This window comes from Ursus americanus, chromosome 24, assembly GCF_024610735.1.
Source record: "Ursus americanus isolate L20-20 chromosome 24, mUrsAme1.1.p, whole genome shotgun sequence".
Taxonomy (NCBI): Eukaryota; Metazoa; Chordata; class Mammalia; order Carnivora; family Ursidae; genus Ursus; species Ursus americanus.
Genome location: NC_142150.1, coordinates 36,306,317 through 36,333,182, shown reverse-complemented (window position 1 = coordinate 36,333,182; position 26,866 = coordinate 36,306,317). Strand labels below are relative to the sequence as shown.

Below are 26,866 nucleotides of genomic sequence, written 5' to 3'. Positions count from 1 at the left end.
TCTGTCGAATAAATAAATAAAATCTTAAAAAAAAAAAAAAAAGAACTAGGGAAATGATGTTAATACTCTCCCCTTCCATTTTTAATATTTATTCTGGGTAAAATTAAGTTTAAAATGTATATTTTTATGTAAATTTACAGATACACATATTTAATAGATAAAGAAAACTAATAGCATGTAATATAAAATTTAATATATTGTATATATTAAATACAAATGTATATTTAAAATCCCATCCCACATATATAATATATAGATAGATAGATCCATAATCCCACCCTACACATATATTGAAAGAAAAATTAAGCTTTCAAAGACAATCATCACTCTAATCTCTGCTGGCAGGAGTCAACACTGGGACCAAGTTTCTCATGAAGGAAACGAAACTGTATCAGAAGACCTAGAATACACTCAACTTCAACCCCCAAAATCCCAATTCTGAAATTATACAAAGGAGAGAATCATAATAGGGCAGATACACAAGAATCACAATGTGCGCCGAGGCAATTAGAGAGCAAACCTTAGAGATGCAACCTCAATACACTTCCTAATACTGACCCCGAAGCAGACAGATTCACCTGCCCCATCACACGTCTCCCCTCCCAGCTGCTCAGAGTAAGAGCCTGCCCTCTGGGAACAGGGGTTCCCGGGAGAAGCAGGTGTGAACCACCAGCCCAAGCTCTCATCCCGAACATACCTATTGGGTACCTCGCTGTACCCCAGGAAGGCCAGCGCTGGTACCGTGCTGGAAGGCACCCTCCGGGGTGTGAGTAAGCATCTCTCATAACACGCCCTGAGAGCCATAATACGGAAAACACGGAAACAGACTACATGTCCCACAACAGGGCAATGGATAGGTAAACCCTAGCGGATCCATAGGATGGGATACGTTAAGTCACCGAAATTCTGAAATTCCACATATGAGTGAGATCATACAGTATCCGTCTTTCTCTGACTGACTGACGTCACTTAGCATTCCACCCTCTAGATCATTCATGCAAATGGCACGATTTCATTCTTTTTATGGCTGGGTAATATTCCATTGCATACATAGGCCACATCTTCTTTATCCGTCATCTGTGGATGAACACTAGGGCTGCTTCCAGACTTTGGTGATTGTAAATAATGCTGCTATAAACATAGGGGTGCATATAGCTTTTCGAATTAGTGTTTTGATTTTCTTTGGGTAAATACCCAGTAGAGGAATTACTGGTTCGTATGTGGAATTTAAGAAACAAAACAGAGTGCCTGGGTGGCTCAGTCATTTAAGCATCTGCTTTCAACTCAGGTCATGATTCCAGGGTTTTACCTCAGCCTCCCTGCTCAGTGGGGAGCCTGCTTCTCCATCTCCCTCTGATCCTCCTCCACTGGTGCTCTCTCCTTCTCTCTCAAATAAACAAATTTTTAAAAATCTTTTAAAAAAGGAAACCAAACAGATGAACAAAGAAAAAAGAGACAAACAAAAAACCAGACTCTTAACTACAGGGAACAAACTGGTGTTGCCAGAGGAGCGAGGGGATGGGTGAAATAGGTGGAGAGGACTGAAAGTACACTCATGGAGGGGCACCTCGGTAGCTCAGTCAGTTAAGTGTCTGCCTTCAGCTCAAGTCATGATCCCAGGGTCCTGGGACCGAGTTCCACATTGGGCTCATTGCTCAGAAGGGAGCCTGCTTCTCCCTCTGTCTGCTGTTCCCCCTGCTTGTGCTCAGTCTCTCTCTCTCTATAAATAAATAAGTAAAATCTTTTTTAAAAAAAAAAAGGTACACTTATGGTGATGAGCACTGAGTAATGTATGAAGTGTTCAATCACTATATTATACACCTGACACTAATGGAACACTGTATTATGTTAATTATACTTGATTTTAAAAGTTAATTTTTTTAAAGTATGATATACTATAAAAGTTAATTTTTTAAAGAGTTTTATTTATTTATTTAGAGTGGGGGAGGGACAAAAGCCCAAGCAGACTCCACACTGAGCATAGAGCTGGACCTGGGGCTTGATCCCATGACCCTGACATCATGACCTGAGCTGAAATCAAGAGTCAGATGCTCAACCGACTGAGCCAACCAGGTACCTCTATTAAATTTATTTTTTTTTTTATGTCAGTAAAATTCGTGTTGAAGATAAATACTTGCTGACATAGAAAGACATTCGTGATGCACTGTGATGCCATCCGTGCCAGAGTACAGAGTGGTTAACTGTGTGATGGATTGTTGGTGACTGCTTTTGTTTGTTTGCTTCTCTGTTGTCTACATTTTCTCCATTCAATATAATAATTGAGCAACTGGAAAATGGGGAAAATTACTTTTAACAAAGATGACTTTTTTAATTTAGCAATAAATTGGGCAATGAAAGGAAGGGGTGTGTGAGAGAGAAAGAACACTGCCCCCCAACTTTAGCAATTAACTGGGTGTGTTCATTTTTATTGGCAAGGGTAGGGGACAGGTGAGCAGACTGACAATGGATCTGTGACAGGTCGTAATTCCACCTTGAGGAAGCGCTGTAATAAAAGGGAGTCTCCGTGTGCTCATTATTGCTTCAAGTATAATGACCAAGCATGGGTTTGGGTATGGTTTCAGGGACTATCATAAGCGTTGTTGCGACCTCTACTGGACATGGCTGGTAAAGCCTAAGTTTCCTTTAGGGAAATTTCTTCTTGATTGTTTTTGTGAAGATGTGGGGGAGAGGAGGGAAGATTGCTACCAAATCCACTTCCACTTTTCCTTATCTGGATATATGAATGACCTATACCATGTTCACGGTTGAAGATCATACCCTGATAAGGAAGTGGAATTAAAGAGAGCTTCCTCTAGCCTCCCCAACTGAGATCCTATAATTCTTTGAAATGACAAAGAATCTTGCTCACAGGCACAAATGGCATTGAGATAGTTCTAAGAAGAAGAGGAACAACAACAAAAATCCTGGCCAAGAAAACAAAAATAGAAAGGGAGAGAGAATAGAATAAAATAGTTCCAAATTTTATCTTGAAGACCAAACATGCAAAACAGCCGTGATGTTTTTTGGAAAATAAAGTGAATTTGAGCAAACATATAAAAATATGTAACAAAGTCATGATAATTAAAACAGTGTAGCACTGGTTTCAGATCAAGAACATGGGAATGGAATAAAACGTTAAAAAATAATTACGTGGGTATTTAGTGTATTATAAAATCACATATCTTTTTTAAGAATTTATTTATTAATTAATTTATTTATTTATAGAGAGCACGCATTAGCACGGGGAGGGGCAGAGGGAGAGAGAGAGAATCAAGCTGACTCCACGCTCAGCATGGAGCCCAATGCAGGGATCCATTTCATGACCCTGAAACCATGACCTCTGCTGAAGTCAGGAGTCCAACGCTTAACTGACGGAGCCACCCAGGCACCCCATAAAACCACATATTAAATGAGAATTTTCAACTTGGCAAGAAGATTATATTGCATCCCTACTTCTGGCCTTAGAAACATATTACCAAAGTCAAAAACTCTTAAGAAAATAACGGAAAGATTTTACTGCATGAAAACTATGAATGGTCCTACCTCAAAAAAAATTAAAGGACATAATGAACATGGTAAAAAAACACTGAATCATACACAAACAGGAGTTCATATAATTGATATACAATAAGCATTTAGAATTGATAAAAAAAAAGAAACAGTACGATTGAAACATAGAGAAAGTACACAAGCAAATCACACATACGAAAAAACAGACAAAAATATGAGAACAAAGGTAGGAGGAAAAGTTCAACATCACTAGTCACTGAAAAACTGCAAACTAATGTATAACGAGTGTGTAAATTATATGAAGTAGGACTCAGAGAATGCTACTGGAAATGAGCCTTGGGGGCGCCTGGAGGGCTCAGTCGGTGGAGCATGTGGCCCTGGATCTCACAGTTGTGTGTTCGAGTCCTACATTGGGGGTAGAGATTATTTAAAAATAAAATCTTTTTTTAAAAAGTCAACTTTCGTTTACCCTGCTCCTGCTTACCCAAACTCCAAACCAACTCTGTAAGGCTGGGGGTTTTCTGCATTTTTTCACTTCTCTGATTTAAAAAGAAAAAAAAGAAAAAGAAAGAAAAAAGAAAAATTCTGATTTTAGTAACTAAAATGTCCAATACTGTGCAATAGTCACAACTCTGAATTCCATCTAAAGGTGAAGCTGCATCCCTCTGCAGTTCAGTCCTGCTCCGGATAGGATGACTGCAGTGGAAACAAAATGGGAAGGGGGGGGGGTCTCTATTTCCTCACATTGCACTTTCACCAGTCATGTAGGATCTTTCCTGCTCCTCATCTCTCACCTCTGTTGCTGACCCCTCTGGGATGCTGACTGGCATAGCCCCTGATATGGGTTGAAGTATGTCCGCCTCCCTCCACTAACCAATATGTGTTGGACCCCCAGTCACCCCCTTACCCCTCTACTCCCCACTTCCACCCCCCATCCACAGTACCTCAGAATGTGACACTGTTAGGAGAAAGGGTCTTTACAGAGGTAATCAAGTTAAAATGAGGTCAAGAGGGTGGGCCCTAATCCAATATGACTACTGTCTTCTAAAAAGGGGAAATTTGGACACAAAGACACACATAAAGGGAAGACTATGGGAAGAAAGAAAGGGAGAAGACAGCCATCCACGAGCCTGGGACAGAGGCCTGGGACAGCCCCTTCCCCACAGCCCTCAGAAGGAACCAACCTGGCTGACAGCTTGATTTCAGACTTCTGGCCTCCAGAGCTATGAGGCAATAACCTTTTGTTGTTTAAGCCATTAGGTTTGGGGTACTCGTTACAGCTGCCTTAGCCAACTGACAGAAGAGCCAACAGTAGTTGACTCAGTTCCCGGTACAGTTTAACATACACTCTTTCTCTCACGGGTGCTTTATGGATTCTTCAGAGAAACACACACACACACACACACACACACACACACACACCCTACCCTAACTGCTGAGGATACCTTGATGCATGCAAATTCATCTCTGCTAAATGACTGGCTGGTTGCATACAAGCCTTCCCTCAGGCCCTGGACATCCATCATTACATCTCTTCCAGCTTCTTTCTCCTTGCTCCTCAGTGGGGTCCTGTTAGACAGGAAGTAAGAAAACCCTAAACGGGCACACTGCACGGGGGTCCACATCTGGCGAACAAGGTATGCACACCTTTGACCCACCATCAGTGGAAATTTAACTACTTCCCAAAGGCAGGCCTCTACTTGGCATCAAACCTCCAAACGTAGACTTTTGTCGAACACCAGTCCCCCTCAAACGGAGGTCCCCTATCAAGCTGAGTGGTGAGTCCTGAACTCTCACTAAACTTGATGGAGCACCCCGATCCCTTGCCACTAGACAGGGAGAGTGGGGCTCACTATATACCAACAAATCTGTCCAAAGAAATCTTTAATGTGATCTCCAGTCTCCACTTCTTTTCTTGGTTTTTCCAATGCATTTTACAGGCTGGAAGAAAGTGGAGAGCTAAGAATAACAAAGCCAGTTCCTACCACCTCCTTTGTAAGTCCGGCCCAGGGGGCACCAGGGTGGCTCAGTCAGTTAGGTTCCAACTCTTGGTTGCGGCTCAGGTCACGATCTCAGGGTCCTGAGATCAAGATCACACTCAGCTCGTGGAGTCTGTTTGAGACCTTCCCCCCTCTGCACCTCCCCCTGGTCACTCACGCTCGCTCTCTCTCTCTCTCTCTCTCTCTTTCAAATAAATAAATAAATAAACTCTAAAATAAATAACTAAATAAATCCTGTCCAGAAGGCCCAGCATCTCACTCTGGAATGTGGGGATCACCACATACGCTGGGACCTCAGGCAAAGCTGAGTCAGACACAATCCTGTTTTAACAGCCTGTTATAAACATAGTATTGGATGTCGTTTCCCTTCTTTCATATTGGCAGAGCTCTAAACAAAGGTGGGCAAGGAAATTCAGCAAGGATGTGGACAGAGAGGCATTCTGATACACTGTTGGCGAAATCAATCCCTTTGGAAACTTCCTTTATCTCTACCCCCCTCCCAAGATATATGTTAGCAATCATCATTAGCCCACTGATCTACATCTAAAGGGTCTCCTGACTAAGGTTTTACTAGACAGTAGTAAACGACCCCTCAAGCTCCTGGAAACCTTAGAGACTTACACTATCCCTAACCCCTCACCCAATTTGCAAGTCACTCCTCACAACCCCAGTACAGCTCTTTCTGTCCATGGGTCCTGTCCCTGTGCTTTAACAAAAACCACCTTTTCAACACTGAAAACATCTCAAGAAATCTTTCTTGACTGTTTGCTCCTGGACTCGAAAACACCACATCAGCATCATTGCTCTCTTAGAAATGCTATACACCATACGGAAGTTAAACCGATGAAGAAGCTAATACTAACTAGCCCTTTGAGAAGGTTCTATGAGCTTCCTGGGGTGAGGAAGTTCCATGCTGATTTATTACACTGTGATATTATGATGAGAATCTGATAAGCAAAAACCCAACATTTTTATTAAAATGAGATGGTGTGCACACATACGCATACATGGACACAGACAACATGTGTGTGGGTGCCATTTACACCAACAACCACACCTGCAACTAGGCTACAGGTTTCTGTTATCTCGTGATTTTTAAAATAAGAAAGACTAAAAACTGAGATGCCAGGTAATTTTTATACCCATGGCCAAATACACAAATCCCAGTGGATATAGAGCTGGATGATCCAAAAACAGTGCCTGGTAGCTATACTCTGCTTTTTAGATTTTCCAAGTGCTCCCAGAGGACTGGTTCTCCACTGGCTTAGGCATTACAATCAGCCACGGGGCTTAGTTCACCATAGGAATTCCTGAACCCCACCTTTAGAGTTTCTGACTTAGTAAGCAGGGACCAGATACTTACATTTATATGAAGGTCTCAGTAACATCTGATGCAGGTGGTCTGAAGACCAACTTCTGGGAGATTTTAGCAAACCTGTTCCAGTAAAAGTAAGAACGGCAAGGTTTTTATCATACTAGCTGTGTGGCAAAACATTTCATCCCACAACATCAGTTTCTTACAAATAAGTACCATGGAACTACCAGAAAAGGAGTGTAAATAAATAAAGAGCTGTGAGAACTGGAAGGAGGAAAATCATTTTTAGGGACCAAGGAAGACCTCACGTCCCTCCTACCATTTTCACAACACTTTATTCATACTTCTGATGCCTCAACATTAGCTATTGTATGCTCATCATATTGTCCCTACCTAAATATAAATTCCTAAAGAATAGAATCACTGGTTTTTCCTCTTTGTATCCTCATAGTACCTGGCACAACTCTTGCAAAGAAAAATAGACATCATTTGTCATAGTTACTACTTAAATGCAAAACTTTTAGCTCTTTTAAAATAAACAACTTTTTAGTTCTTTTAAAATAAACAACGAGGTGGAAGTTGCGGGGGTGGGGGGGACGAAAAGATTTAGTGACCAGAGAGAGATTGTACTGACACTTACTTTCCATCCAGAACAAAATTACACAATATTCAGCTTGAGATTTTTAAATGCCTGAGCACATTCAGTTCTCCCACTTTGGGTGGAAGGGACCAGGGAAGAGCTGTGTAGAATCTGACACTGGCTTGGGAGGGGGAGACAGTTAAACCCTTTTAGAGCTGCTCTAAAAGGACAGAAACGGTTGGCTGTAATACGTCCATTAACTCTTTTGACAGCTTCAGTGTGCAAGTAATCAAAAAGTGCCTAACATTGTGGACAGAGAAAGTTCTCCCGGTAGCTTTGCAAGCGTTACAGGTTTTATTTGTTGCCATTTCTGAAATTAATCCTTGGGGAAAGACCATACACCGTTTTAGCATGATTTAAATACAACAGACAACAGCCTCAATTCGTTAATCCCATTTGTGTCCTAGAAGCTTGGGGAAAGATCCTCTCATTCTAAATATTAAAAAGGTTCGGACCCATAAAAATGATTTGCCCAACATCCTCCCAGAAGAGTCATGCATTATTTTAACTTGATAATCTAGTTTTGATACAGTCTAGTCCCTGGGTTCCCTGGAGTGACTCAAATTCTGATCGTACTGTGTGTTTTCCTGCTGTGTGACCCTGGCTAAGTTAGATCCTTTGACCCTCCGGATGTTACCTGCAAATGCGTGTCATGACTTCCTTATCTCATGGACTCCTTGGGAGGACCACACGCAATGACGAGGTACTGAACACCTAACACATGGCAAGCGCCCACTAACACGCCAAGCAATGGTCAATCAGTGGGATTTTCCTAATGTCTCTGAGCTGCCCCCTAGAGAAGCGGCGTAAAGCGGCGAGCTGTGAGACACGACCCGGTCGGGAAAGCCAGGCTTTCTCAGCACAGTGAGCAGCACAGAAAACCCTGCCCCGTCGTGGGCAACCAGGAAGATACCCCGGAGCGGATGGAGACATCCAGAATCCTAAAGCGGCTCTGGGCGTGGCTAGCACACGCCAGCGCGGGAACCCAAGTGACGCGGCCCGGTTTCTTCCGCTTCCGCCGGGATTCTCTGTGTAGCGGACCGGTGCGAACGCAACTTCCGGCCCGACCGGGTCCGGGGAGTCGCTACGTTCCCGGTGGGAAGCCGGGGTGGGCGGACGCGCGTGGCCATGTGGCGGCTGCTGGCTCGAGCTGTGGCGCCGCTCTTGCGAGCGCGGCCGTCAGGTCGGGAGGCCCTCGGTCCCTCAGAAGACCTCCCCTTCCTCCCCACCCCCGGTGCGGCGCCTCGCTGGCTCCTGGAAGGCTCCGCCAACCGTTGCCGCTGCCCTGAATAGGGGCCGCGCTTCCCCGCCGCCGCTTCCGTCGCGGTGACTCGTGCCGGGGCGGCGCAGCCACCCGCGGGGGTTGGCGCCCGGAGACCCCTGCTGGCTTCTCTGGTTGGGGGGGAGGGGAATACTGGGCCTGTGAGGCCATTTAGGGGAACCCGCAGCCCACCATCAAGGCCCTCCATCAGGACTGACTTTGGTCAAGGTCGTACCAGGCTCAGGTCTGTCGCTTTCGGATTTTAATTTGATTTGCCTTTGTAGATTCTTGGGCCGCCCCGCCCGCCAGTGCTGGCCTGAAGATGCTGCTCCCGGTGCCGACTTTTGAGGGTGAGAGCTTGTGTCACTTTCGTGTTTGTCTTTTCTCTGATGGGACCTGGAAGAGGGTAGGCGGAGATGTAGGCGGGTTCTTCTGCTTCCTCTCCTCTATTCACTCGCTCAGTAAATATGTATGGCGGGCGTGCTATATGCCAAGAAGTGTTGTAAACCCGCGGGATATAGCAGAGAACAAGGAGACCCACAAAAGTCCCTGCTGTCATGGAGCAACTGTGTCATGGGGTATCTCTCCTATGGCCGCCTGTGTGGCGCTGGTCCACCCCCAGCCAGGCATATTGCCATAGAATTTGAACTTCCGATGTTGTCCCTAAAGGATGTTACATGTATGCGGTCCTAGAACTACGGGCGAAGAGCACTAATTCGTTGAATATAAACGTTACGATAAACCACAATTTTGTAAGTATAACTTACTGTGTCTTTATTGGAAATCTTTAAAAAGGAAACAAAAACAAGCAAACACAAAAATACGAAAGTGTCCTTGAGCTCTGAGGGTTTTATTTTCTACACGAAATTGTGAAACTACTGAATGCTCCGGAAGTCCATATGGACTTGGAGGTGAGAGAAAGCCTCACTAAATTTCTCTGTAGCTTCTTGTAGAAACTGGAGGAGAGCAGGGGACAGTTGCTATGACCTTGTTAGCCCATTAATAATTTGGTATTTCCTTGAAGGCTTCTGTTTTATATTTGACTCCATGATAAAGCTGTGCCTGTTTTACCATAGACATGTTTAAATGACTTAGAAGTTAATAATTTTTTCCCCAACTTACTTGTCATAATGTCCGATATGAAAAAGATGTACCGTGTCTGGCCTGCATTTCAACCCCACCCCCAACACAGCAAGCTGTTGCACTTTGTAGGAAATGTACAGTTGTCAGCATAAAAAGCCCCTGTAGAAACAGAGGGTAGATCAAAGGATCCCTAGGTTGTAGGTTTCCTAACAAGAACGTGGCAGAGCAGAAGATATTTTCATGTACAATGTCGTGTTCTTTCCACCACCTCCATTAACATCCAGAGAGGCTATGTAGTATTTAAAAAAAAAAAAAAAAAAAAAGTCATACTGTCTGGCTTTGCTGTTTTCACTGGATGGCCTAGACCAGATTATAAAATGTCTCTAGGCCTCAGGTTCCTCTTTTATAAAATGGAGATTTAAAATAGTACTTGCCTAATGTTCTGTTTCTTGAGCAAGGTGACCATTAAGGTGGGTGTGTTTATCCCTTCACTTCGTGATAATTTGCTGAGCTTTACATTTTTTATTTGGCCCTTTGATCATGTGTGTTAAACTAAGAGGTTCAACATTTTTAAAAAGGGAAGCCTTAAAAAATTACCAAGGTTATAAAGTTGTTTTAAAGATTAAATGAGATACTGCACGTAAAACATTCAGCTCAATGTCTAGCACTTAGTAAACATTGAAAAAAAAAAAAGTAGCCAGTGTTATGTGTGACAGTCTTAATCTCTGTACCTTCCCAAATGGTCTTTTTTCTAGTGTTAGGCAGAGTGCATTTCATTTGAACGTTAAAACTTTGTTATCTTCAAAGGTTCAGAAACGTCTTAATACTTGTCATAACCAAAAGATTCCGGTGTCAATAAAAAAGCACCCACAGGAAAAACCTAATATCCTTTTGAAATTATTTTTTCAGTGGTAACTTTATGACTTCCACTTGATTGGTATAAATCTTTCTAGGAAGAACATGGATCCTTTGAGATGTGTGGTTTTATTTATTCTTGGTTGTTGGTGCTCCTTCTAGATGTTTCCATTCCTGAAAAGCCCAAGCTTAGATTTGTTGAAAGGGTACCACTTGTGCCAAAAGTGAGAAGAGAACCTAAGAACTTGAGGGACATCCGGGGACCTTCTACTGAAGCTACCGAGTTCACAGAAGGCAGTTTTGCAATCTTGGTAAGTGAGTTCAGTGTCCAGCAGCTACAGGATGGAAGCCAAGGATTAGCAGAATCTCATGCTCTTGGAGTTCTCATCCTCCACGAGTTTTATTAGAACTGCCACCATTTGCTCTTTAAACTGCTGTTCACTACCCGGTAAACATTTGAGTTGTGTATCTTCTTCATGTCGAGTGAAAATAATGCAAAAACAGGAGAAGGAAGGCTACCTAATTGGCCCCTGTAATCAGACTATAAAATCCTCTCAGGCCTCTGGTGAAAATAAAACTATCCATGACTTAGGATGTGGGACAGCTGTTTCCTTCCTCATCGAGTAGCTTCCATAGAGACTTAATGTCAGTAGCTGCACAAATGGGTGTGGACTAGGATTGATTTCCCATCAGGCAACCAGAGTGATATTTTACAGTCCTTCCCACAGCTTGCTAGGCAGCCTCTGACGGCCTCTCACAACCTCATGTCCATGCCCTGTCTCTCACTCTACTCCAGCCACTCTGCTTCTGCTCAGACTCACCAAGCCATTCCTCTGCCTTCAACCGTTGTGGTTCCCCTTGGCTAGTTCCTATCCTTCTGGTCTCAGCTTTAAATATCACCTCCTCAGGACGCCTGGGTGGCTCAGTTGGTTATGCATCTTCCTTCAGCTCAGGTCATGATCCCAGGGTCCTGGGATCAAGTCCCACATTGGGGTCTCTGCTCAGCAGAGTCGGCTGCTCCCCTTGCTTGTGCACTCTCTGACAAATAAATAAAATCTTTTTAAAAATAAATAAATAAATATCACCTCCTCGAAGAGGCCTTCCCTGGTTATCCATTGAAATGGGTCCACCTTGTTTTCATTTATTACTGTACCCTAGAGTTTTCCCCATGGTACTTATTAGAACTTTTTATGTTTATGTATATCATTGAAGCTACAGTTACCGTAAAAGAGCATATGAAAGATAACTAAGTCCCTACGTATTTCTAATTGTTCATCCACTTTTAGGCACTGGGTGGCGGTTACCTCCATTGGGGCCATTTTGAAATGATGCGCCTGACAATCAACCGCTCTATGGACCCCAAGAACATGTTTGCTTTATGGAGAGTACCAGCCCCTTTCAAGCCCATCACCCGCAAGGGTATGGGACACCGCATGGGGGGAGGCAAAGGTGCCATTGATCACTACGTGACTCCCGTGAAGGCTGGCCGTCTCATAGTAGAGGTGGGTGGGCGTTGTGAATTCAAAGAGGTACAAGGTTTCCTCGACCAGGTTGCCCACAAGCTGCCCTTCCCAGCAAAGGCCGTGAGCCGTGAGACTCTAGAGAAGATGCGGAAAGATCAAGAGGAACGGGAACAGAACAACCAAAACCCCTGGACCTTTGAGCGCATAGCCACTGCCAACATGCTGGGGATCCGGAAAGTCCTGAGCCCATATGACTTGACGCAGAAGGGGCAGTACTGGGGCAAGTTCTATATGCCTGAACGTGTGTAGTGAGGATGGAGACGGATGTACAAAGGCTACCGGGAGAAAGAATCTACATTTTTATTTCCCTCAGCCTATCCTTACAGTCTTAGGTGCCTCTCATATCTAACCAAGGAGCAGTATGTGAGTAAGTGATTTCTGAAAAATTGTGTAGTATCTGTTGATTTTTTAAGTGCATCATATTTATATCAAATAAAGTTTGAGTATCACCTCAGGATGTAGCTTCTCATTGGTCACTCCTAATCCTTAAATGATTATGAAGCGGCTTCAGTGACTGTTAGGGGGTCCACTTCTCCCCAGCTATAAGATGAATGTCTTCAGGGCTGAAACAAATGCTTCCGTCTCCCACCTCTGGTGTAAGTTGGATTTAATATCTGCACAGGTTTCCCTGCTGTCAAAGTTTGCTTCACATCGCTTCACTTTTACCAAAGAGCTACATTAGTACCTGTTTTTCTCAAACTGAAAGAAATCTGAAGATTTTCTCTTAATGGTAATTCTTCACTGTACATCATTTCAGTTTAGGAACGCTCTGCTTTTGGACAGTGGGGAATTCTGTACTGTTATAGTACAGGGGCTAGTTGCTGTATTTCCTAGTTACAAGCGCTTTTGGAAAAGCAAAAAAACAGCGGTACATACATTCATTGAACAGATATTTATTTATGTGCAGCTACCCATCTCTCAATCTTGGAAGGCAGAGGGGGATGTTGGACAATATGGTAACACATACCCTTGCCTTTTAATGCAAGGAACAGATAAACAAGTTGAAGTTGTCTGGCCTTTCCTAGGTCTGAAATCCTCTGAGGAGGGCGAGTGTCTGGCTCTACCTTCGTGTCCCTGCAGGTTCTAGTACGGTGGGGTGGGCCGCACGGCACTCAACTAGTTACTGTTGGAGGAATACAGGCCCCACGTGTTTCAAATCCCCATGGTTCCACCTTCCTGTCTTTAACAAGATTCAACTCTTCCAGAGCTAGCCAGCAGTTTTCTATCCCCTATCCAAACTTAAAGAAATACAGATGGATAGAAATAGTAAACCATTTGCTTTTGAAAGTGGGTAGAAAACAGCACATGACTTGAAATGTCAGCTTTTTTTTTCAATCCCACCTTCTTAAAAAGATGTCCAGCAAAGAAAGTAATCTACTTTCCAAAAGTACAAATATATCTAAACAGTTACATGGTCCTCAAAGTCGTACATGGTGGTTCTTAATGTATTTTTAGTGAAGCTCCTGTAACATAATTACTAAATTCTACTAGAACACATCTGAACCTTGAATTGGGGCCATTGTCTGGGACCGTCTTATACGCAGTTGCTGGCCAACAAAATCAGTGTCAGGTAGCAACACGAACCATGTAAGTAAAAGATGATGCAAGTGGTAGCCTCCTGTCACCTTTCTGACCTGACCTCTCATCTCTGTTACGGTTCATAAAGCCTGGTGCTGATGATTGTTAGGAGTTTAGTCATGGTATAAACCTGTTTCTTTTGTTTGGGGTCCACGTGGAGTTACCCACAATCCTGGGGCCAGCCAATCTTTGCAGAGTGAGAGACTCAACTCCATCACCACCCATAAAAAAAGACTTTCTATGTCACAGTAATGGGAGGCCTGTCGTATTTTTGCATAAGTGAATCCGGTCCTCCCCAGGTATTTGCACACAGCCTCTGACACTAACAAACCCATTTACCACTGATACACTAAAAGGTTTCAGAGTAAAACCCATGGATTCGACAGTGAGCAGAAATCAGAGCTGAATTACAGGTAGTTAAGTCAACTGCTATTGACCATCTGTAAGCAGCAGGCACTGTGCTAAGCACTGGGGACGCTGCTGTGAGCAAGACATGCATGGCGCCTATGCTTAGACCCTCTTCACTTCAGACTATTAGACCCTGCAGGAGGAAGCAGATGGAAGGCTGCTCAAAGATGAGACCTACAAGAACCTGCAGAGCAGACCTAACAAGGGCCTGGTGCTGATCAGAGAGAAAACGAAATGCTGCTGAGCGGGGTGCGCTCCAATGCCTGCCCAGCACGTGCTCTGTACCCCGCAGCCCCTCCCTGACACCATCTTCCTAACCAGCTACATGTTGCTGTGCAAACCGGTCCTGCAGCCCTGCCCCCCACCCAGCTGCGCACTGTCTCAAGTCTACTTCACATAACTCTTAGTAGGTGGGTGATGGACCCCTGCGTCACAGGCTCATAATGGAAAGAGGAGTAGCGGTTGAGGAGTCTGCAGTGGAGAAGGGACGGCACCACAGAAGGAGGACGAGTAAAAATGCCGGCCAGGGCTCCGTCGGTGAGGACTACAGGAGGTAAGGGAGGGGGAAGAAAACCACAGGTTATACCACAGGATGTTCCAAGCCGGGATCACCAAGTCCTTCCTCTGCAGGGGCAAGGGGTCTGCTCAGCGAGTCGGCACGAACTTGCCCTAACCCTCAAAGGGAGGAAGTTAATTTACTCTGGGTTTACTGGCTGGCTCTCTCCTACTAAACAGTTCAGGGTACTTCCAGGGCAAGAACTAATTCTTTCTCCTTTAGCCATTCCCAGACAGCACCGCCCAAATTTTGCTGCCGGAAATCAGCATCCTTCTACAAGGCATTCTAAACCGAGCATTCTGCTGCCCGCCCTGGTGATGGAACAGACTGCCACCTGCCTCCCCATCTACTGCCAACTCATTATCCACCCAGTTTCCTGTGAAACCTTTTTCCTTCGTTCTCGCCACCCTTTATCTATTCTACCACCTAATCCCACTCAAATCTGAGGAACCCAGCGACCAACAACATATGCCCTAAGGACATAAGAGTTTCAGGTAAGTGACAGAAAAACAAAATGATCTCCGCACAGATGGCTCACCTTTTTCAGGCAAATATGCCCCCAATGGTGGAAGCTAAGATGATCGCAAGGATAATACAGCAGATCATGATCATGATCTTCTTCTGCACATCCGGACAAGGAAAGAAAGAGCACGTGAGAAGCCACGTCACAGTGCAGAGTTGCAAGGGAGGGAAGACAAGTGGATCCGGACATGGAGGAGGATGTGAAGGGCAAGGGAGATGGATCTGGCTTCTAGAACCCAGGATGCTAATAGGAGCGTTGCTTTCAGGCAAGAGAGTCAAAATTAGGTCAACAGCGATCTCGGAGGACGTTTAGTATGTTGTTCTGCCTCCTAGAACCCACCGCGTCGGAGTCATGCCACCTCCTCCTGGAGCCAGCCGGGGGGAGCACCTTACACCCGAAACTCAGATACAGTTACACTGCATTCTTTGAGAGTTAAAGCATTTTCAAAAATTAGACCTTTTGATCCATCGGGTCTGGCACATGGATAAAAAGGATTATAATCCTTTTCCCAAAACCTGAAGAAAAACCGCCACATGGTGGCACCCAACCACTATTTTGCAGGGAAATAGAGCCAAAACTGTTTCTCAATCAATATAAAGTCATTTATTTTTAAATTATCAATAAAATAATCAAGTTTACATTTAAAAAATACAAATGACAAAAAAACCCTTCACTTGTATTCCATACTAAGCCCCAGAGCTCAACAAAGGCCTGTGATGAGAGCTCGTCTTCCCTTGTTGCTGGAGCCCGTCCACTGCCTGACTTCATAGCCACGGGAAGAGCGCATCCCCTTGGCTCTGTCTGAGTGCTGAGCTAGGACGGAGTTCGCAGCCTTTGCAAAGGAAGCCAAGGGGTGGTGCCTGGATTAGGTGCTCACCCTATCCTGGAAAGTCAAAGCTGAACTATGAATCAGGGAGACTGGCAGGGAATCTAAGGGGCTCTCCACTGGGTCAGCATAGTCACTACACTTGAAATCATTTCCGGGCTGTTGTTTCCTCCATGACAACAATTGGAGACAAAGAACCTGTCAAGCTCATTAACCTGGTAGCAGGATGAATGACTCCGTAGTCCCTGGTCTCCCCCAACTGACTCAGCCCTGGAGACTCGATCACCCTAAAGGCCACAGGAATGATCTCAAATTGCTGTGGATGTTCTCAGGACAAGCCTCACCTATGCAGCAGTGGGGAGAAGTGCCAAAACTTGTCACACCTTCTGTCTGCTAAGCATAAAAACTTAATGCGGTCAACTTAGTCCTCACTCCAAAAATCTATGATTGTCCCAATACTCATCCAGAAAACAAGGTTTCTCGATGACACAGACGATCATAGTTCTGTGATTCATTTGCAGATAAGCAAATGTCTCTTACCTAATTTTTAGCCCAGCTCAAGGTTATTTTCTTTTGAGGTTATAATATTCTCCATTTCTAGCTTCCTACTTCCTGAGAGACACGGGCAAATACATACATACGTCTCACACACGTGATTATAAAAATACCTCTGGAATATATGAAATGAGTGACTGAATCCTCGCACCAATCCTCGCATTTCCAGAGCCTGAGACTCAAGCACCTTGTCCCTGGCCCAATTTTAAGTGCCTGGTTATTTTTGGCCTCGAGGCAATGGCTTCACAAAACATCACTCCAATGGAGAACAGCCAGTTTCCAAGAGTCAGAGAGGGAAATACCTCATACCCTCAGCCTTGACAAATGGTAACCTCAGACAACGGGATCATCCTGGTGCCTCCTTGAGTAAACACGAGAGACTACCACATAAAGACTGAAGTTGGCCACCAAGCTGAACATACTAAGAGCTTAATTTAAAATTGAATTTCAAACAAGTCAGCTTCTAAGCCCAACATGACGTCCACCAGTTCCACATATTTTCAGGACATAGGGACAACAAAGTGTGAGGACCGAGACCCTGCCAAGTAAAAGGCTCAAGCCAGGCCTTGTTGTTTCTACATTTGGAAGAATCCCTTTGTGTTGTTAAAGATACTCCCCTAAAAAAATACATTGCAATTTCTGGGAGGAGAATACTCCATGAGGTAGAAAATACAGCACCTTGGGAAGGTTTCAAATGGGCTTTCCAAGGCGCAAGGCATCATCTGACACATTCAGAGGGAACAAAGCGAAGCTGGGTTGGTTCGTACTGTCCGAGACAGAAGGTACTTCAGAGCTGGTGGGGCAGGAGAAGGTTTTGAGGAGAACTCAGGGCTGCATCGGGTAGATTAGCTTCCTCTGGGGCTAAATTGTTTGCTGGGTCAGGTCCAAGGACGGTTACAAGGAAACAAAGGAACAGGTCGCACTCTCTCTCAGGAAGGCCATTCAAACTCGGTTCCCATCTGAAGACAAGGGTGGCCACACCAGGCTGGAGTGAAATCGAGTTCTAAGAGAGGCAGGGGAAGGAGGAGCTGATCAGTGCACAGGATGACGGTGGACAGCGACATTAACACTCAGTCACAAACCTGGAAGGGGGAGAGGGAAGATCAGACATCGCTGCAAAAGGAGAGCAATGGAGCAGTCAACACTAAACCTGAGAAATCCTGCGGACAGACCCAAGACAGGACTGGACCTGGAACTAAATATCCTATCGTGAAAGAAACAAAAAGCCATATTATGAGAGGGAAAAAGAAATCCCTGGGCCTTTTATGATCCTTCACACAGGCTGTCATGTTCCCACAGAAGGACTTGCCAAGGGGAGGCACAGTCATGGCACAAAAGCCCCCGTTCTCTCTACGGGGCCCTCATCAGCCCTTTCCAAAAACAACTGCCAGAACTTGAATCTACTCCATTACTCCCCCACTCCCAACTTCTCTTACACGTGAAAAGAATAAAGAAAAGTTCAGGGGTCATCATGGCTGCTCCATCTTCAGCACTGGGTAGACGGTCAACTTTCTTAACTCCCTGAGCTTCAGAGTTTCCCATCTGAACATGGGGACAGTGCTACTACCCTAGAACAGTACCTGGCCCACAACTGGGGAGTCAAAGGAAGACTGTCTTCCCTCCCTCCTGTTCAGAGACCTCTTGCCCTCGGGCCACATGGGACGGAGAGTACTGACTTTATAGGATACAGTAAACAGCCCAACACTGCTCAGCGAGGACACAGCATTTTGGAGATCAGGTAAGTCAACTAAAAACAATATGTTAACTAGTCTCCTCATTTAAAAATGCTCAAGAAGCAGTTGCTGTTTAGTGCTATAATTAGCTGACTTGGAGCCCCTCTGGTCACATGGGAGGGGAAGAAGGAAGAGGCACACGGAAGCAAAACTAAAGAGAAGGATCAGGTCTGCGTACCAACGTGGAAGTGTGCGTCGAGTACTAAGGACATTTGTATCTATTACCTCAGCAACCCAAGTTCTCTGAATTCATAACCAAGAGAAAATAGAAATGCGAAAAATATAGGTTAGTTATACTGTTCATTATAGTAACACGGAAATCACAAAACTCCAACTTTGGGGAAGTATTAAATAATTGAGAGTATATTCACAATCTTGTCTTGAAAATTAGATTCACAGAGAGATGTCAGTGATGTGGAATGATGCACTGGATTTTTGAACTGGGTCTAAAACCATCAATAAGACGACCTGAAGTCTGTGAAACCATGTCTGAGTGGGTAAACATGCCACAAGGTTATCAGCAATAACATTAAAAATTCTGTTCACCTTCTCTGTGTTTTATAGGTTTTTTGTTAATATTATATCCTATAGTTTATTCAGAAAAGTAATATTTAAGAAGTCACAAAAGTATTAACAGTACCAATAATTAGATCATTCCCCTCATGCTGCTACTATGCACACGGAGCCCTGACTCAGTGGTCAGCTCTATTTCCACAAGACTTTAAAGAAATTGACAGCCTAAATTTTAAACTCACTCTCCTCCAAGCTTCTCTGGACTTTGTAAACAATGATATGTGACTACCTGGTTTTACAAAGAGAAGCTAAGACGTAAGAAAGAACTCTCCTAGGCCCACCATCAGCTGTGTGTTCAAACTTGGCCCTGTGACTTAACATCTCTTTAAGCCTGAGTGTCTTGGTCTGTAAAATACAGGGAACAACAGTACCTACCTCAAGAAGGTGTTGTGGGGATTCAAGGACGTGTGTAGGAGATGTTCAACACACGCTCTGGCACGACTCGACACTCAGAACTGTTAACTGCTGTATCATTCACGATCCAACCCGTTAGCCACAAACAAAGCCCCACCACCCCAAACCCCAATCCAAAGCTTTCTTGACACTAAAAAGGATGTGGAAAGCAAAGCCCAACATGCATGAAAGTCAGCAAGAATTCAGAAGGTGACCCCCAGACCCAGGACATAGACTGTACCTAATTAGGAACGTGCTTCCCGAGCAAAGGGAGTGACGTGTAGTGCTCAGATGTGCCAGAACAGATGACAGCACAGTGTAAGACAAAGAGCTGGGACAGAGTCCCCAGGAGAGGAACCAACGGAGCCCGGCCCAGAAGAGAACCTTCCCCAAGGCCAGAAGCCCAGAAGAGTATTCGAAGAAGATGAAAGAAGGCACAGGCGATAGAAAGTCTGGAAGAGCTCAGTGTGTCCAAGGGAGGCGCACTGCCATGTGAAATCCCAGGCCAATTTCTCAAGAGGGAGCCAATCCAGAGTCCCCGAGAACCTTCCATTTACTTACATTTCAGTGCAGCAGCCACTCGGGCCGCCATTACTTCAGCCCAACGGAAAGTCCGATAATCAACGCTAAAATGCCCAGCAACACCACTACTACCACAATGATAATTATCAATTTCTGGAGAGGATAAGAGAAACAAAACAAATCATTATTACAAACAACCGAAAAACAACAATCCATCCGAAACCCAACCCCTCTCACGTCTACATTGAAAGACTCTTATCAACCCAAGTAAGACTTCAGCTCTACATAAACACATTGTTAGGCTATTTCATGGTTCTTGAATGCCTTCCCGGCTAGCAAGGCCAGCAGATGGAAATATGGAGCTTCTGTGGGCTCTCAGCTCACACTTCAGTCTTGCGTGTGTGGACAGATAAAAAAGCAACCATCAAAGGGTCTCCAAGCAGCAACAGGCCAAGGTGTCAAGTGACCAATTTTTCCTTTTCTAGAAGAAGTGTATGTTTTTGAATAGTCCTAATTTCAAACTTCTGTCTGTCTCTCCCCTAAAGCACACACCCACCCTTCAGACCCAGTCCAGTGACTGGGGATCAGAAAGCGGGATTGCGGTCCTCCTGTGAGCCAGCCTGGATTCATCAGGTAAAATAACTTCTCAGCTCCTTGAATCCCAAAGAAGCAATGGATACAGTTGGAAGAAAATCAAAGAACTGAAGAACAAAAGTATCAGCGCCCAGGCGAAGCAGTCAGAGAAGAACAGTCTACAAGGCACGAGCCCCCCGAGCTGGCTACCACCATGGGCAGAGAGGCTTACAAGTCCTCAAGCGACGGGGGCACCGGAAAAGGGGTAAATATGCTGGTGTGGGGGAAAGAGCATGATTGGAATGTGAATTTGAATCCCACTCCTATACTTACTAGGTGCCCTGAAGCCAGTTACTTAACCTCTGACCCTCAGCTGTTCCACCTGTAAGTAGGAATAACAGGTGCTCCGTAAGATAGGAGGTGATGTTGCATGGAGATCAGCACAGCGCTGGGTTCGCAGTAGAGGAAAGGGGGGTGGGCTTGGTTAATGGAGTGGAAGAGAGTGAACAGGTTTCTGAAGAACAGAGTCAAGTGTAACATCTGAAAGGATCACGAGCTCTGTCCAGGAAAAGTCTAGCAGCAACACTGGGCAACGCATCCAGCCTGCAGAACTGCCTTCAAGGGTGGGTTCTTGGGTAGACAGCTTGTGAGCCAGATCCATGCAAGGCACACCAGGGAAGGGAGGGCAACTACTCTCTGGGAAAGGCTAACGTAGGTGTTGGGATGAGGCCAGGACAGAGAGGGAAGGCATGGGCTCAAGGACATGGGTGGGGAGGACCAGAGAGAGGAGGGACAAGCCAGATCAGCGGAGACTAAGGCGCTCACCCTCCGAGCTTCACTCTGAAACTTGACAGCCTTTTTGGTATCTGCCACGGCCCGCTCCACAAAGCCCACTGACTGGTCCATGTTGTTCTCAATACGGTCAATCATGGCTCCCTTTTCCCGGATGCAAGAGGTGGTGGCAGCAGAAACAGAGACAGGCAGAGGGAAGAGAGAAAGAGCGAGAGACAGCAAGCACAATAGACTCTCTTCTCTGAAGGCAGCCGGAGAGTCTCACCTTCCGGGCCTGACCCTGGTACTTCACGGCTCTTTTAGTTTCTTCCCGGGCCTTCTCCACATGGTCCACTGTGTGCATGACATTCAGCTCTATGTTATCTAGCATCTCACCCTGCAAAGAACAGACACCCCCATAAACCCACGCCAGGAGAGTCGGAGCTCACGTGGGGACAGGGCTCCCCGTTATAAACCCCAGTGCAAAGACAAGCACCCAGAAGTCTTCTGTGGGGCATACGATCACATCTTCCACGGGACTACCTCTGGCTCCCCAGTCCGTGGTGGTGGTCACTCACTCGAGCAACACTCGGCAGATTACTTCTCTGGGACAGGCCCTGCACAGAGCTCCTGGAGCTCACTGTCCAGATGCCTGGTAAACACATGTTCTAAGACTGATCCCACCATCACCATCCTGTTTTTAATTAAGCATATGAGGAGAGGAACCAAAATAAGAGTATCTTAGGGCATAACTGGGAGGCCGGGCTCTTCCTGGTCATGCAGACCTGAACCGAGCTCACTTGGCCTGAGGCAAGCTTGCTGCCTCGTGCTTCAGAACAGCACTGGCAAACATCTGCTCCTCCAGCTTCTAAGGTTGGGGGCATCTGCTTTCTCCGAGAGATACTCCCAGGCCCCTTAAGGGACAGACCCTGGGTTTACCTAAGTCCCCTGGTCACGTCTTATATCTACGTGGCTATTACGAGACAGTGGTCTCCTGGCAAGATTCCCAGCCATCTCTCAGCTATTATTTCCCAACGGGGAAGTCTGGTCGCTCCAATTAATTCCGGGCATCTTAGGAGGGGAACACCCCTCACCTACCCAGACCTGCCTCCACCCACCCCATTGCTTTACGGCACTCTATAAGCAGAGAAAGGCACTTACCCTCACTTGACTCGCAAACCAAGTCCTCAGCAAGGCCGCGAGGAGAGACAAAAGAAGAGCAGGGAAGCAGGCACTTAAGGAATGGTCTTAAAGGCCGGAAGGGACGGAGGAAAGGCACCTGGGCCCTGGGCCGGGGACGGCTGTCGGAAGCCAGCCAAGCAGTGCTCGGGCTTCGGTCAGGTTTTGCAGCCCTTCCACAAAGGGAGCGGTTTTCATCCTTCCCAGGTGGCAGAGCGGCCGGAAGTTCATGGGAACAGCGGTACACTGGGACACCGAGGCGTCTCTGACTGCGTCGTAAGACCCAGCCACCACCTGACCGCGGGGAGCCACCACCACATGCGGGTGACAGACTCACAACGCTGAGCAAGCACGCCCAGGGACAAAATACGCAGTCAAGCCGTGAGTGTTCTGAGCGTTCCTACAAGCCATACCCTACTGTCCTTCACTTTGTTATCTGTGCTTGTTCCTTAGCAAAAGTGCCAAAATCTTTGGAAAAACATACAGAAGAAAAAAAGAAAAATGGGGAAAAAAATTAAAACCTCTGTGAAAGTGAACCCTTCACTGTGAATTGGGGAAATGATCCCGTTTTCAGTGTCACCCGTGAAACGGTTGCTAGCAGGAGACTGTTTTAGGGCATCCTCATTAAGAACCCACATCCTCAATCAGAAGGGAAACAAGAGGGGCTGAGGCGGAAGGAGGAGGGACCTGACTGAACACATCAGATCCCACGGTAAGACGGGAGGCCAAGCGAGCAGGCAGGAGGACAAGGCTGAGACGGCACCCGGAGGGCATTCCTTTCCTGGGGCACTGGGATCCTATTACTCCATCCTGAGGATTCCCGATGATTCCCGCACTGCACCTCACGCGACTTTCCAGTCCACCCTTCTCAGGAGCGCGTCCTCCCTCTCCCCAGGGTGGTGCCCACTGCCGGTTACCTGATTCTCTACCAGCATGGCGATGTCCATAAACATGTCATGAAGCTCCTTGATGCTGCTCTCCAGCCGCACAATGTCCTTGTGCCGCCCCTCGATCTCACTGAGCGCTTGCTTGGAAATCTGAGAGTCGATGATCTACGACAGGCCACACAAAGACCAACCATCAGCCAGTACCCCTGCCACAGCCCCCACTCCCACTCCGGCCACGCCCCTGCCTCCCTCCCCCACTCCCTCCCTGCACCTGCAGCCCTGCCCTCACCAACCACACGGAGCTCCACGGCAGCCTCCCCTCCCCATGAGAGGGGCGCGCATCCCAGCCCCCCGACACTCACCCCAGAAGTGAAGATGGCAGGGTTCCCACTCTCCAGCATCTCCTCCAGCTCCTCATCGGTGGTCTTTTTGCCGGCTTTACAACAAAAGAAACAGAGCATCAAATACAAGACCACAGCGCACCCATTCAAAAGTTCCCTGAAAAGGGCGTCTGGGTGGCACAGTAGGTTACGTGTCAGCCTTCAACTCGGGTCATGATCCCAGAGTCCCAGGATCAAGCCCTGCATCGGGCTCCCTGCTCAAAGGGGAGCCTGCTTCTACTCTCCTCCCAGCTCGTGCTCGCTTGTGCCCTATGTTGCTGTACTCTGTCTCTCTCTCTCTCAAATAAATAAAATCTTTACAAAAACGAAAAAGTTCCCTGAAAACCAGGAACACGGTAACTTCACTCTCAAGACCGTGGTCTTTGTAACGCAGCCCCAAGAACTCCTGATACATCTTGCTTCTGATTTCTCCCCTAATCCAATCCACCCTTTGCATTACAGACAGTTACCTTCCTGAAGCATGTATCTGACCACATCCCTTCCCAGCTCAGAAAGCTGCCCGCCCCACTCACTGTACCTCGGAGGACCAGGAGCCAGTTCCTGGGTGAGCCCTCCCTCCTCCACCGAACCCCACACTGGTCTTCCCAAGGGCCCCTCTTCCCAGGCTGCACAGGGGAGCACTCCTAAACACACTTGCTTTCCTCTGACACCTTCCTGGTTCACATGCTTCCTCCACGGAGAGCCCTTGGCACCTGCAGTGCCCCGAGTCCCAAAAGGGCACATCTGTCAGAATCAGTCTCTTCCTCACAGCACCCAGGGCCATACTATAATTTCCTAAATGTTCTTTGGTGTCAAATACACAAAAAATGTCGTGAGTCCCCAGGAGGGCAACTGTCAGCAAGTGCCTCCCCTCTGTGTGAGGAAATGCTGGCGCCCACAGGAACCAAACCACCAGGGCCCAACAAGCATCGCGCCACCTTGCAGCCCACGCCAGGGCACCAGGTGCGCCAGTGCCCTAAGGCCTCTCCTGGGCTTGGGTGCAAATGCAGGCGCAAGGCCAAGCAGGGGTGCTGCTGCTCGCTCCCCCAGTTCTATGGACTTGGGAAAGACAGCCCCACGGCAGGGAAAGGCGAAGGGGTGCGCGCCAAACCTCAAACACATACTGATTTCGAGCTGCCGCTGGATTCGCCCTTTACTGCGTTCGCGGAAGTCCACCTGAGCCTCGTTGTATTTGGTCATCACCTCCACGAACTTCCGGGACAGGACGGAGTGCTGTGGGAACCATGCCAAGTGCAGTGAGCCCCCAGGAGCGGAAGGCCCAGGAGCCCGCACTGCTGTCGAGCCTGCACCCGCGGCCCCACACGGCCCAGTCTGCGGCAGCACTGGACTCGGAAGCAGAAGACCACGTATGAGACTCAGCTTTCTGCTCTCCTAACTTCAGGAGAGTCTGCTGACCTTCTCAAGACATGTGTTTAGCACCTGTTTCCCTGCCCTGCTGACCTCACATGGTAATCCTGAGGCCAAACGAGAGCCCTGTATCCACACGACTAGCTGCGTTTTTCTGGCACAACCCTTGGCTTGCTTTCTAAAGCGGCCAGACTCCCTCCCAAATCCAACACCTGCCAAAATGCTTGAGTTCTAACCCAACCTGACCTCCCGAACTCCCCTTGCTTGTAACTCAGTGCATTCACTCAACAGTCCCATGTGCCTGCACTCAAATCTTCACCATGATTTTTACTCCTTGCCCACCTCTCCACATCAAGGCCTACTGGCTTCTCCTTTGCAAAATCACCAGTATCTGTACCCTTTTCAAACCCATTAGCAGCATGCATGTTCAGACCAAAGTCATTGCAAAAGCCCAGCAAGAGACCCACCTGCCTCTTGTCCCTCCCCTACTCTGGTTCAGCTTTTGGGAGGCCCCCAGACTATCTCCTAACAGATGCAAGCTGAAGTAAATGCACACAGGCTACCTGATCATATCTGGGTTCCCCAGACAGGTATTCAAAGATCTCTGGAGTACAGCACTACATTCTTGACCAAAATTCAATTACTACTACCCCACTTTTCTCTCCAGACAGGCTATTCTCTCCATACCAGCTCCTCACCCCTGCCCCATCCCCATCACTACCACTATCACTACTAACACACCTCCCACTCCTGTCCCCATGCCTCTTAGGGGAACCTCTCTACCCCTGAGCCTGTCCATGTTGCCACTCTTGCCCATCTAAGGCCCAGCCCCCAATTTTTCCTGAGCTCTGCGACTGCTGAGAGCCCCGTGCACTTCACTGACTCTTCCTACACTGCTCTCCTGTTGGGTCCTATGTGATAGCTTCCTTATGCCACTTGAACATGACTGCCAGTTCTCTGAGCTCACGGATCATATCTTTGATGACCGCCAGACAGCCTAAGTCCAACTGGACAACTAATGACCACAATCTTCAGAGAGACCTCCGTTTCCTCCCCTGTAAAACAGGAGGCACACTAATTCTGAAGCTGTGCCCTAGGGGGACCTTGGGAAATTCTTCAGGGGCCTCCTTAGAGAAGCAGAGGGTGACGGAGGGGCCAAAAGGGCTGGACTCTGGCCCCTCTCCTGCGTCAGCCGGGGCAGCTTTCCTTTACCAGTTCTTCCTAATGAGTCCAAATAAGAATTGTTCTTTAAAAAAGAAAAAAAAAAAAAAAGACTCCACAACTAAAAACAAAAAAAACAAAGAAAAAATTAAGACTGGACAAAATGACAGTTAGACCAGGGCAAATCTTACCTGGGATTTCCGAATCCGAAGGTCTGCCGACGACCGGACCTCATCCTCCTCGATGTGCCTCTCCATACCTGCGGAGCAGAGCAAGGTTATTCCAGCAACACTACCACTCCTCTCCTCCAAGCAGCACAGCTCAGTACAAGGCTCCCCACATGCCCTCTCACACCCAGCCCGTGCAGAGAGACACCAGCATCTACGATCGCGACACGTCAGCTCACAAGGGAGCCGCGGGCCTCGCGTTGCACACCCTTTACTGTACCGGGTCTTGTCTGGCTGTATCTTAGCACAGCAGCCGACAGCAAGAATCTCCGTCACTCGCTAGCTGTGTGGCTTTGGGAAGGCCATGCCGCCTTAGTGTTCCTGTTCCCTCATCTGTAGAACGGAGCACGGACAGCACCTCCCTCCACCACCCACGAGAGCCGTGAATGAGAACGCACACGGTGCTCTGCACGCTCTCACGGCTACCGTTGGAAGCAGCCCCAAACCGCTTCCACCTCTCCATGAA

At 46.8% G+C, this 26,866-nt stretch overlaps 2 protein-coding genes across 12 annotated transcripts in view; one reads left to right on the top strand and one right to left on the bottom strand.

Moving 5' to 3' along the window:
- The first annotated feature begins 8,488 nt into the window (after positions 1–8,488).
- Positions 8,489–12,641, top strand: MRPL16 (mitochondrial ribosomal protein L16). Its single transcript, XM_045786762.2, has 4 exons — positions 8,489–8,648; positions 9,011–9,076; positions 10,827–10,975; positions 11,951–12,641. Exons 1-4 carry the CDS (start codon positions 8,594–8,596, stop codon positions 12,434–12,436), a joined length of 756 nt encoding a protein of 251 aa, XP_045642718.2. The 5' UTR covers positions 8,489–8,593; the 3' UTR covers positions 12,437–12,641.
- The window catches only part of STX3 (syntaxin 3), a 46,583-nt gene continuing 28,716 nt past the window's right edge, over positions 9,000–26,866 (bottom strand). For 2 of the 11 annotated variants that reach the window (XM_045786758.2, XM_045786761.2), the window contains exons 5-10: positions 26,365–26,432; positions 24,769–24,877; positions 23,627–23,700; positions 23,295–23,429; positions 21,485–21,595; positions 15,833–17,636 (exon numbers count right to left, since the gene is read on the bottom strand). In XM_045786758.2, the coding sequence (XP_045642714.1) occupies positions 17,421–17,636; positions 21,485–21,595; positions 23,295–23,429; positions 23,627–23,700; positions 24,769–24,877; positions 26,365–26,432 (713 nt within the window). In that variant the 3' untranslated portion in view covers positions 15,833–17,420. Of the gene's footprint in view, positions 9,123–10,108; positions 11,703–13,060; positions 14,718–15,832; positions 17,716–19,893; positions 20,008–21,484; positions 21,596–23,294; positions 23,430–23,626; positions 23,701–24,768; positions 24,878–26,364; positions 26,433–26,866 lie in introns of those variants that run through there. The other 9 variants (XM_087854909.1, XM_045786759.2, XM_045786760.2 and 6 more) reach the window with 9 other exon arrangements.